Here is a 12536-nt window from a genome sequence, read left to right as displayed (position 1 = left end):
ATACATATTTAAGGTCCTTTCAGAATGTTTGGATTATTTTAACTATCAGAAAAAGATATGTACAGCTTTCACTACAGAATTTGGGCCAATTCTTTTTGTTCATATTCTAAAATGCTTTTCACATAGCCAGGATTCTTGGGGACACGGAATTGGAGCTTAACTCTCTGGGGGAAGAGACTAGATCAGGGTGGAAATCTAGAACTGAGACATGCAAGGATGATCCGGAGACCAGTTGAGATACGGCAGTTCAAGGAGGTGGTCCTACTTTTTATACCTCTCTTTCTGGACAGATTCTGGAAGCAGGTACAGCACAGTGATCCATGTAGGCAGCTGGGATTGGGGCACTATGGCAGCCAGCAGTGGGAACCAACTCTCGCTTGAGCTTCAGAAACAGGACTCTACACCCAAACCCTAGTCTGCAGAAGCAGGGATACCGTGCAGATCATCCCAGTATAGAGTGACCACAACTGAAGTAAAAGTAAAATCAAGGACTAATTTAAACAAATAGAGGGATTACTAGAAGTGGACTACAGACAGACTCTGGGTATGAGTCTGACATAATGCAAAGTTAGACTAGAATTCCTTAAATTCCCTACAGTCATGGCAATCCTCTATAATAGGCATGAGTCCAGGAGGCCAGCTGGTCCTAGGAAAGGCAGAAGGCAAGAACCTTGCAGAAATGTCAAGGCTAACGTCAGTGACTTCGAAATATGTTCCAAGCCAAACTCACAAAATTATTATCTTCTCTCTTGTTCACTAGATAATTACAGTTTTACCACTTTTCACTTAGACTAGTGATAACCTGTAAGGCTTTGTCCAATCCCACTCTTCTGCAGTCTTGTGCTCATTTCCCACAGGTTGGGTTCGATACCACCCTGCATTTACTCCTGTTGTCAGATACCAGTGATAGGTCAGCACCACCACCTAGGTTTCCTCTGCCAAAAAACTGGGCAAATCATCACTTCTAAGTAGGAAATGAGATAGAACATATTCCCTGGAAGGAGATGATGTCATTATTGGTGACCTCTTCTTACGAGTGTATTTTTATTTCTTGGGAGGAGAGTGCTGACCTGATGAATAGACATGAGTATTAACCTGTCCCATTAATTGACATTTGTTCTCTATCACTCAAGTTGGCCATGATGAAATATGTGCCACCTGCCTGCTCATGAGGTAAAACATTCAGGGCCCTTTTTTTTTTTTATTTTTTTAATGCTTTATTTCTAGGAGAGAGAGAGAGAGAGACAGCGTGAGCAGGGGAGGGTCAGAGAGAGAGGGAGTCACAGACTGAAACAGGCTCCAGGCTCTGAGCTGGCAGTCAGCACAGAGCCCGACGCGGGGCTCGAACCCACAAACCGCGAGATCATGACCTAAGCGAAAGTCGACGCTTAACCGACTAAGCCACCCAGGCGCCCCGTTAGGGCCCTTTGAAAACAGATAGGCAGTTTGGCAGGTGAGTTTCCCAAGCTCCCCAGCAGACTGAGGGGCAAAGTGCAAAGTGTCTTTATCCTTGATTAAAGACTACGATTTAGAATAAGATTAGCTCTCTTTTTGCTTTAGTATATCTTCCTCAGCCACAATGTTTTTCTGCAATCTCCCCATTTTGAGGAAGTTCAAGGGTCATTTCTAGAAGGATGAGGATACCGGGGCACTGGGTAGCTCAGTTGGTTAAGTGTCTGACTCTTGATTTTAGTTCAGGTCATGATCTTATGGTTCTCTAGATCAAACCCTGCAACCTGGCACCTGCTGGGGATTCTCTCTTTCCTTCTCTCTCTACCTCTCCCCTACTCATTCTCTCTCTCTCTCTCTCTCTCTCTCTCTCTCTCTCTCTCAAAATAAATAAATTTTTTAAAAATAGAAGGATGAGGATACCTCCAGGTCACATTTTTCCAGATCTCTTTTACATTCCAAACCAACTGTCTTACATGCCCAAAAAACAGATTCATGCAATGAAAGAGTAAATCTTGGATAAACGAGCCCAGATTAACAGAGGTACTCACATCTCACATACATACTTCATGAGTTAACATTTACACATTCCATAAGTCCTCAAAAAAGGTATCACTGCAAGTGCAAGTTGTTGTAAAGAAATTATGCTGGAAAATAATAAGATGTTGTCTTATCTTGAAGACATTTAAATTTCAGTTAAATGTCAGGAAGCAAATTAAATCCCAAGTAAAGCTTAACCTGAAATTACATTTGAAGGCTGGGTTTTTGAGACCAAGGGTAATGTAACTAGAGTTTGTTTTTATTTCTTTGTGCTTTCTTTTAAACACTGTAGGCAACAGCATTATTGAAAAAAGCCTTTACAGAAGAGTGTGATGATAGGTCAGCTATTCACAGTAATGAATCATCTTGCAGCTTGCCATCTATTCTGAATGATAATAGTGGAATAAAGGAAGCAAAGCCCCCTCTGTGGCTCAACAGTGTTCGTACAAGGGAACAAGGTAACTATTGTTATAAATTCTGTCCACAGAAGAAATGCATTCAGAGTCACCATAACATCCTCTTTCTCAAGATATACCTATAAAATTAAGCTGACTAGAGAATACCTCTGATTTTAATAGGCATGATGTTACTTGTTTTAAGCCACCTTTTAGTAAATATATTTGTTTTCCTTTAGTCTAACAGGAATGGAAAACTTAATCATAAGTCTGCAGTTTTGCTGAATTTCCAATAAAATAAGTTTTCATGAGTAATGAAATCTTAGCAAAATTGATCTCTTAGAAGTAGATTGTTTTGATCCTGTCACACAGATGAAGCTGATTCCATTAAAATGATTCCATGGAATACTGTGAAGTTTTTGATATCACTTAGTAAAATTTACTCATAATTTGTAAACATTCTTTTTAATTGTAATGGAACCTCATAAGAGTCTAAACAGATGACCAAGAATCTGAGTTTATGCCTCCCCAATTTAATAACCAATTTTTAGTGTCCAGAAATTGTGGTAATTTTAGTGTTACTATTAAGACATGCCACTAACCTGCTGTGAAGGTATTTCCAAACCAGTCATGAGTTCTCAGGACATACTCAGCAGGTGATATACATGGGGAGGATGTGGTTCACTTTTTTTAAACCTCATTTGAATTTGATAGATGTCAGGCTAAATTATTTTGCTGGAAAGCAACATAGAGATAGCCTTCGGTTTAGAATCGGTTTCCTTTTAGGAACAGTACTATTTTATACAAAAAAAATAACCAAAAACCGGACATGGAGAGGCAATGAAAATAAATGGAATGGCAGTTTTAAAAAAAAGACAAAGGTTACTCCATAAATATATCCTTGAAATACACTCTTATCATCATCTGTTCTGTTTTTAGAAGTTTCCAGTGGCTGTGGAGATGAGAGCAGGGAAGAAAGCATGGCAGCAAAGATCCCCATCACAGGTAAAGTTACTGTCGCCTGAGAGTTTCAAACACAATATTCAACCTTATTAGATAATTAGGACCTCCTAGGTTAGTGGTTTGTGGACTCCACTAAGAGCAAGGATATTCAACTGCTGCGTGCTGCAGCAGGAGATTAAATCGTACGAGCAGGACGTGTGAGGTTACGTTAACATTAACCAAGGTGGAAAATAACCGTGTCTATTGAATTCTTCATAATCGTGTCATACATTTACACATGTGAGCACCGCCATCACACAGCCTTTCAGCACCTGCGTCTGGGTGACAAGGTCAGTCTCCATAGGGAACACCCAGTCATTATATGGCAAACTACAGATGTTTCTGATGTTATTCTTCTTTCCTGTGATAATTGAATGTGTATCATTAAAATAAGAGCAAGGGGGGAATGCCAGACAGAAAGCTTGCCTTGTACCTCCTATAACTTAAAACTAACCAAAAATAGGAGGTGGTTAGCCTGTCTGATAATGTAACAATTTTAGCAGTAAGGTTTCATCAAGACCTATTAAGATTTCTGCACATGTATTAGGCTTGTTTAGATAGAATCTGAATATCATTACTTTTTTTAGTTTTAGAATATCAACAGCAGCAATTAGTATTCCGAACAGAGTTCTATTTGTCGTACATCTAAATTTACTAGTACCTTATTTTGTAAAGTGGTGTCCTACTTCATTAGAAATTCAAAGGTCTGACTTTAAATATTTATACAAGTAAATACACCATTGCACGGAGGTACTGAGGCATGCATCTGCATATGTGGTAGTTTTGCTGTTTATAAGCAGAAAAGAATGACTTTCTTTTATGGCAGTACAATTCATGGCCTGGTGATTAATTTTTTAAGCCCATGTTTCTGTGATGAACTCTGGTTTTGAAAAGGGAGTTTATAGTAGAGCAATTATTGTATATATTCTGCATCAGATAATATTTCACTCCAAAATGCAGAGGTTTTCTTTTCTTTTAAGCCTTTCCCCAGTGAGCTGTTTATTGCTTTTTTATTCTTCATTTTGAGAAAACTCTGATAGAGTCACTTTTTTATTTTTTATTTTTTTATGAATAGGAGTATAGATGATTCCAAACTGCAAATAACCAAGAAGTCATTTGGGTGCTTTTCCTTCGCAGTTTATCTTTGAATGCACAAGTATCTAATGACCCCTGAAGTTATTTCAGTAATGACAAAGGCTTATTGGGTGGAAACCAGGAAATGATCCACTTACCCATTCTTACTTCTCCAGTGTTCTTTGGAATCATACCTTGCAAGTACGTGACTCTCCCCTCAAATTAATGCAAATGGTATTTTCTCATAGATTTTCTTTAGAACAGAAGAGATAGTTAAATACTGGGCTTTCAAATTTTTCTCCTCTTCAAGCAGAAAGGGGTGTGACAAGCCTAGAAGTAACAATTATTGCAATAATTTCTTTAAAGATCCTAATGGCAAATAACCCTTGTTACCTCTAGGCTTGTCACACCCCTTTCTTGAATACTGAGAAACAAACTGAGGACGGATGGATGTGGGGGGGAGGGGGGAGATAGGCATGGAGGAAGGCACTTCTGGGTATGAGCACTGGGTGTTACATTGAAACCAACTTGACAATAAACTATTTGTATAAGAAAAGAAAAGAAAAAAGAAAGAAGAGAAGAGAAAAGAAGAGAAGAAAGAAAAGAAAAGAAAAAAGAAAAAAGAAATTGCAACTCCATCAACATGTCATTGACCTATCAATAGTTGGCAGTTAAAAACAAAATGTTTTGTGCCTGGTTGTATGCCAAAGTAGTAGTCATAAACTAACTTGGGAAATGTGAAAAAAAAATTTACAAAGCCAGTGACTTTGTTTGAGCATTGCCTTCTGTCCTGGCTACCACACTCTCCTCTGTGCTCCCCACCCACCAGACCTCCCATGAAGTTAATGTTTGAGGGCCTCAGGCACCCTGACCCTGCCTAATACTATTGTCCCATATGTCACTGAAGTTACTTTGATCTTAAGTTCTTTTTTTTTTTTTTCATTTTTTTCCAGATATAACTGTCATATAACATTGTGTTAGTTCAGTCTCCAAGTTCTTGATCATCATCTCTTTATTAGGTCTTTGTGACTTTTGGCATAATTATTTGGAAATTTGGCCTTTGGTAGAATAGGGCAGGTGTATCGTTTGGCTTAATATAGAGTCTGCCACCCCCTTCATAATAATTTTGTTGAGGCTTTCCTGTTGAATGAGCTTCATTCCTTCTGGAGTTTTCCAAAGGAAAAGAATATTCCAGAGGCTGTTCTCTGGGAGTTGAGATGTGACGGCTGAGCCTGGGCTTTGGCATCAGCTCTCTCTGTCAGCTCTTTACCCCCTGCTCTATTTTCCCACCCCTCTGAGCCTCTGTATTGAGAAATCAGACATACTACTTGGCAAGGTTGTCCTAAAGTTGAAATGATGTCATGTGTGTGAAAGCACCAAGCATGTACTACACACTGAATACATGAATGCTACCTCCTAAACTGCAGTAGCCGCTTGGGACCAAGACCCATCCAAGCCCTGTGCTGCCATAATTCCTCAGAGACAGCACTTTCCAATAGTACCATTAAATTAGTTTCTGTAAGAAATTTCCACTTGAAAACTCAGTGGATGGTTTAAATCCAGAAGGATGTTTACTTTATCAAAAAGTCTTAAGGAGAGTTTCATGATATTTTAGGAACTTCTAATTAGTCCCATGAAGAAACCGTACAAGAGGAATTGCAGAAGTTAGTGAAGTAGTTCCTGGTGGTCTCCTTGATGGAGGCCAGATGTCTCTACCTGTGAGGACTTATGCACCATATGCCTGACACGCCCAGGGTTGAGGACATTGCAGGGCACCCTATCACCAGACAGGTCTTCCCTTGGTGCTCTCACAAGTGTCGACGAGCTAATGCAGCATTTCCCCATGTCTGCTCTGTGCAGTACTCCACCCAGAAGATACATCAAGGAGCACGTATTTTGTGACCAAACCCTACGTGACCCCTCTTTCCCTCTATAGCCAGCACAGTGCACTGCAACATGTCAAAAACTCTTAGAACTTTCAGTGAATAAGCCATTTATTTCTTTATTTTAACTTTAGAGAGAGAGAGAGCATGCATGAGCAGGAAGAGGGGCAGGAAGAGGGGCAGAAAGAGAGAATCCCAAGCAGGCTCCATGCTTAGCATGGAGCCCAACTCAGGGCTCAATCCCACAACCCTGGGGTCATGATCTGAGCTGAAATCAAGAATTGGACACTGAACAGACTGAGCCACCCAGGCTTCCTGTAAATGAACCATTTGAAAGTGTGACTTTAGAGTTTCAAATAACTACTCTCCTATCTGAAAATGGAATCCTTCCTCTAAATGGCCTGCAGAATTAGTGTTTTGTGGGACACATCTTAGGAAATAAAAATATGCACACATATGTGGAACATTTATTAAAACCTTAAGTCTGATGAGGGCACTGGTTTTCTTAACAGTCTAAATTTATCCTTAGTGTTTTCCTATGGTTCCTTGTTGTGGGAACATCCCTCACGGATGAGGTAGCTTTATAATAAGACCCTGGGCTGCTTTAGTGTAACTAAACCCAGATGATGTTATGATTGAAAGTTATATGTTAGTTATATGTTAAAATGCTCCCCAAATGGACAACCATCAGGTTACAGTAGTAACCTATGACAGTCCAAAGCTCTCCTCTTCAGCGTGGGTCCTCTGCGTGACATTATTTGCTTTACAGCCATCTCAGGAGAGATGTAATAAAGAGAGAGGCTGAGGCGAAATGCAGGGCAGGCACCAGGAAGCTGGGCAGAATGGGTGGGAAGCTCTGAAATAGTACTGTTTTCAAAATGACGAGGGTCCTAGGAAAGTTTAACCTGAAAAGGACACAAAAGCTATCTTTAAATATTTGTGGGACTGCCACATACCGAACATTTGTCAAGCATAATTACAGAATGTAGCTCAGGGGGCCCTTATGTGAGTGTTGCAGGAAGGAATTCACAGCTCAGTCATGGAAGAACTTCCTTGCTCTTCACTTCAGCAAAAGCAAGCTGAGTGTCCTCCAGCTGCTGGGTGGTTGAACCATCTCAGGAGTCCACTGTCTAGAGGGACACTGTGGAAGGATTCCTGTTTCTGGGAACGCTAACATTCCTTCCAATGCTAGGAGACTGTGATTCTCAGTCCATCTTAAGGGATTCAGATGTGCCACCGTTTTCATTTCTTCTTTTCCTTTTATTTGCTTATCACTCCTAAACATAGGTTTTCTTGGCAAAGGGGCCCATATTTAAAGAATTTGCTGTCACTCTGAAGGCATCTGCTTTGTTAATCATCATTTGGGAGAGAGTGAGTTTCATAACCCTGGCTTCCATTATCTATGCTTAATTTTATACAGAAATCCTTCCATACACACCGACACCTACATCCACAGACTATAAGATCTGCCGTTTGTTAACACAGTCTGCTCCTTTTATTAGTTTAACTGTTCACACTTAAGAATCCAGGTAGAAATCAAAGATTAATTTGAATATCAATGAATGTGTCATTTTCCGTGTGTACTAAATAGTCTGTCATTTGCACGTGTGCTGCACCTTTACTTGAGCTGCGTACTGGAAATAGCAGGACAGCAAAAGACTGCATGCGACCCTGCCCTCACTAAGCCTCCCTCACCCCCAATCTTCCTAACAGCCCTGTGGAATAAACATCAGTAACGTGTTCCACAAATGGTCCAACAGAAATTTAGAAAGCTTAAGATTCCAGCTCAAGGCCACGTAGCTAGGGTGCTGGCTCTTGAAGGCAAAGATTGAGATTTAAACCTTGAACTCCTTCCATCCCACCACTCTTCCAGTTTCATTTTACGTGAGAGTCAACTGCATCACGAGGTTTCGGTCAGTGAATTTCAGTGTGTATCCCAGCAAAAGAGGAGCTGTGCAAAGGATACTTTGAGAGCACTGATGACCTAGAGAGGTGGGCAGCTCGTGAGGCTTTCCCAGCACAGCTGGTACCAGAGGTCTGCCCTTTATAAAGAGGGGCGAGCCTGAGTGCACTTAGGCCTGAGACTATGCACGGGTGTAGGATTTCAGCTCCACAGTGTTTCCCTGAAACACTGAGGCCAGGACTAAAGTGATACATACCTAGCTTATGAGAGAGTCTCCCTCTGAACAGCTTGTACCCCCAGGTAAAACTTCCCACATTGACAATTTTACTTACATTCACATTAAATTTACCTTTGTGGGGTAAGTGAGTTTTCATTTCAGCAAGTGATGCAAGCTTATGCTAAATGTCATAAAAACCCATCCCTTAACACAGTATCTGGCACACAGTGGGCACTTATTTCGTCAAATGAATGAATAAAAATGAGAGTATTAAAGGAGTTTCCTTAATGCCTGTTGATTCAGGCCAGAATACTATCTCTTTCAGTCATTCACTCCACCAGTACTTTTCCCACCCCACGTGCCCATCCTGGCAAAACTCATCTCCTTAAGCTCCATGTGAAAAGGCCTCTCAGCTTTTATCTCAAGAGGATTAAGCCTCTAAGAATGTCCATTCAGCCTCTCATTCTTTTGACACCAATTCTCTTGGTCAAGCTGTGTTGAAAGTGGTTGCCTGACTGTGCCATTTCTCACTGATATTCTTCAGCAAGCTGAAATATTCACAGTCATACTAAGGTACGTCCATTTAAAAGCTTTGTGGGAGGTCAGCGTAGACTTGAAGGTTGCCACTTGGGGTTCTGGGCGGTGCTTCCCCAAACACGATTACTAGAGCTTCTCATCACGCTGGAAAAGGGCTGGGAACACACAACAGCCAGGTGGTCACTGGTGACGAGATTTTTCCTGGGAGACAAGAATGCCGTGACAACTTCTGGTGGCCAGAGTACTGGGGCACAACAGCCTCCACTGCTGAGACTTTTCTGAGTGTGTCTCACTTGTCCCGTCCCAAGACAAGTCCCAAATGCACAAGAATCACACTAAGACACGTAACCTGCCGTACCTGACACGGGGAGCTCCCGACTCGTGCAGAACCAAAGGAACCTACCACGTGCTCCTGGGCTGCCCAGTGCACTTCCCGTGGCCCTCCTGTATGGTGGGGCCAGGCTGCTGGGGCTGCACCCATGGGGCCTACTGCCTACTGCTCGCTACAGCAAAACATTGTGGGTGGTGGCATTGATTTAAAGTGGTCAGTAAAGAATGAAAAGCATCTTTCTGTAGAGTGCTCTTGATGGGATGCTCCTGCCTTCAGGGTAATCAGCTCGTAGGAGCCTAGGGAAATTCTCCTCAATGTTTGTGCAATAGAATCCTATGCAGGGTTTTTAAACATCCATGCCCCAGCCACACCCTTGATCAGTTATTTCAGAACCTCTGGGGGTAGGACCCAGGCATCAGTCTTACATAGACCCAGGTGGTTCCCCAGGTTTAAGGACCATGGAGCACGGGGTCTGAAAGCTGAGAGAGCCCTTGCAGGTCAGGTTGTGAAACACCCCCATTTTACACAAGAGACTCAAGTGAAGAAAGAGAAAGAAGAGAGATTGGGTTTTAGATATTTCAATAAAATTGGGGAGCAGGGAGTATATTATTTTCCCAGGACTGCTGTAACAATGTACCACAAACCTAAAACAACAGAACTGTATTCTCTCACAGTTCTGGACACTAGAAGTCTAAAATCAAAGTGTTAGGGGGACTGTGCTCAGTCTGAAGGCTCCAGGGGAGAATCTTCCATGCCTGTTCCAGCGGCTGGTGGCTCCTGACATGTGTCAGTCCAGTCTCTGCCCCGTGTTCACATTGCCTTCTTTTCTGTCTCCATTTGTTCCTCTTCCTTCCAGGACCCAGTCATTGGATTAAAGGCCAACATAAATCCAGGATAATTTCATCATAAGGTCCATAACTAATTACATCTGCAGAGAACCTGTTTCCAATGAAGACTACATTGTGAGGTTCTGGATGGACATAAATTTGGGGAGAGATACTTTTCAACCCACTGCAGTGGCTGAGGAGGGGTTTTCTGCATATTTTACGTTTCTAGCATCCAGCTCATCTTTATACAGCAATTATTCTTGGTCCTACTATAAATGATGATGATAATAATATTACTGTCTTTATTTCTGATTCTTCTCATATAAATCATTGCCTGCAGAGCCACTAAAAATACTGTTTTGAAAAACAAATAGTGCCAGTAAAATACAGCTTCCTCCTCAGATTTCACCATCTTTGGAAAGTTAAAGCTTCCATGACTTTCAGAGCTAAAAACTCACTTCCCAGGACTGAGCAGTGTTAAGTGGCAGGCACTAGGGCTATAAATTTACATGTGAAGTAATACCAGCTGGAGTGTTTCAGTTCAGTTTTGGAACGTTTGTTAAAGGGCAGTTTAATAAAGCCTGCCATTTATTTTCAGGTGTAATTGTAGAATTGCTCCATAGAAGTTAAGAATGTGATGTAAATACTTATTTTCTGAAGCAACTCCAGGCAAGTCAGCTGAATCAGGCGTTTCTTCTCTTCTGTATGCATCAGCCTTCTCCCTGGCGATGGATTTACGAGCCCAGAACAACTTGGTAGAGTGGGGTTAATTGCAGAAAATCTGGACATGAAAAGCGATGGTAGTTACGGACCCAACGTGTGTGCCTCACCTTCGCATAGACTTATGGCCTTTAATTTTTAAAATCCCAAATATAATGAGTATTCTGTATTTTCAGATCATGGAAGCACCCATATCCTCATATTCTCTCATTTTCATTTGAGCAGATAACACTTAGATGAATGATTTCTGAATTTTAAGCGATAATCTTTATCTTTAGAATTAGTTTTAGAAATACATCCCCAAATTTTTATTTTCTTTTGCAAAAATGACTGGGTTTGCTGCATCAGCCACACATCTAGCATGGGGCGAGGGGAAGGGGGAGAATTGCGTGGGTGTAGAAATATGTGAAGAGTAAGAAGCAGTGGGAAACTCAGCAGACGGAAAATACTTTTCAAATTTCATTTTAAAATTACTGCACACTTCAGATGGGAATAGTAATTATCGTTCTGTACTCGAAGATGCCCAGTTCTTTGTCGGTTCAAGGTCGTTTTTCTTCTAGCCGGAGTGATAGTACTGTTTGTATCCCCCTTTGTTACTCTTCTTCCGGGCCCAGCTCTTCCCTTTCTTCACAAGAGATTTCTGCGAAAGCCTTGGGCAGACCCTCTGCCTCAGAGACACCCCTTCGAGGTTGGTGAACCCCACGTTTATCTGGCTCTTGTAACGGGTTGTTAAAAGCACTTGTTCATCAGATATTTTCTTTTTCTTTTTCTTTGTAGATTTAGAAGTATTTTAGCAGGTGTACATTTGCATATAAAAGAGAACAAACGATAAGAAGTTGAGGCTTTTTCCTTCTCCTCTTCTCACCAACATCATCTCCTACCTCCCTTTATTCAGCATGTTTTCTCTTTCTTTCCCTCGCTGTTCCATTTTCTAGACACAAAATGCATATCAAAAAAGAAAAGCACAGTCTCAGTGATCCCTCACCACTTTTCAGGAAGACAGTTGATTGGTTTTGGCCAGCTTATTTATGTAACAAAGTAGGGAAAAATATATTTATCTCATTGTGTCACCGGTCCGGAATTAATCACCAAGGGTAGATTTTAACACCCCCTCCCCAGGACCTCTTGCCATGTTTTATGTTTTAAACCTCCACTATTTTCTACTTTTTAAACTGAATCTTGACACAGATTGGAGTATACAATGGATGCTTGACTGAGAGACCCAGAAGGGAAAGCTTGAGGACACATGTGTATTTGTTTCTGTGTACATTCGAATCAAAAGAGTTATATTCTTTAGAAACATTTGTTTTTATTCAATAATTTCCTGAGAGTCTGACATTACCAGTGGGAAGAAGCATTTCTCTGGAGTTCTAAGTTACAGGCTGGAAAGTGACGCCTTAAGGGGCCACCCAGGCCTCCAATTTGCAGACTTAAAGTTTACATACAGTTGGAAAAACTAAAGTCTTATCCCTTGGAACCGTATGAACTTTGCCCCTACCTTGTTTAAGCCAGCTAGCTTGAATCTCTACATTTGTTACTTTTCATCTTTGTTCATTCATTCATTAAGTAACTATGAATTTGCCTGGCAACACAGTGCAACTTTTAACAGCCTGATTTCTCTTCCTTCCAGGAAAGCCTGGGCCTCAGCTGCCACAAAC

At 41.2% G+C, this 12536-nt stretch overlaps 1 protein-coding gene across 1 annotated transcript in view; it reads left to right on the top strand.

The window, feature by feature from the left end:
* Window positions 1-12536, top strand: part of KIZ (kizuna centrosomal protein) — a 133346-nt gene that overhangs the window by 99176 nt on the left and 21634 nt on the right. The window contains exons 9-10 of the mRNA XM_039222285.1: window positions 2282-2447; window positions 3324-3389. Coding sequence (XP_039078216.1) covers window positions 2282-2447; window positions 3324-3389 — 232 coding nt within the window. The remainder of the gene's footprint in view (window positions 1-2281; window positions 2448-3323; window positions 3390-12536) is intronic.

Source organism: Hyaena hyaena, unplaced genomic scaffold (assembly GCF_003009895.1).
Source record: "Hyaena hyaena isolate Hyena2069 unplaced genomic scaffold, ASM300989v1 scaffold_1103, whole genome shotgun sequence".
NCBI lineage: Eukaryota > Metazoa > Chordata > Mammalia > Carnivora > Hyaenidae > Hyaena > Hyaena hyaena.
The sequence above is the reverse complement of the archived record's forward strand: the minus strand, read 5'-3'. Positions and strand labels throughout refer to the sequence as shown.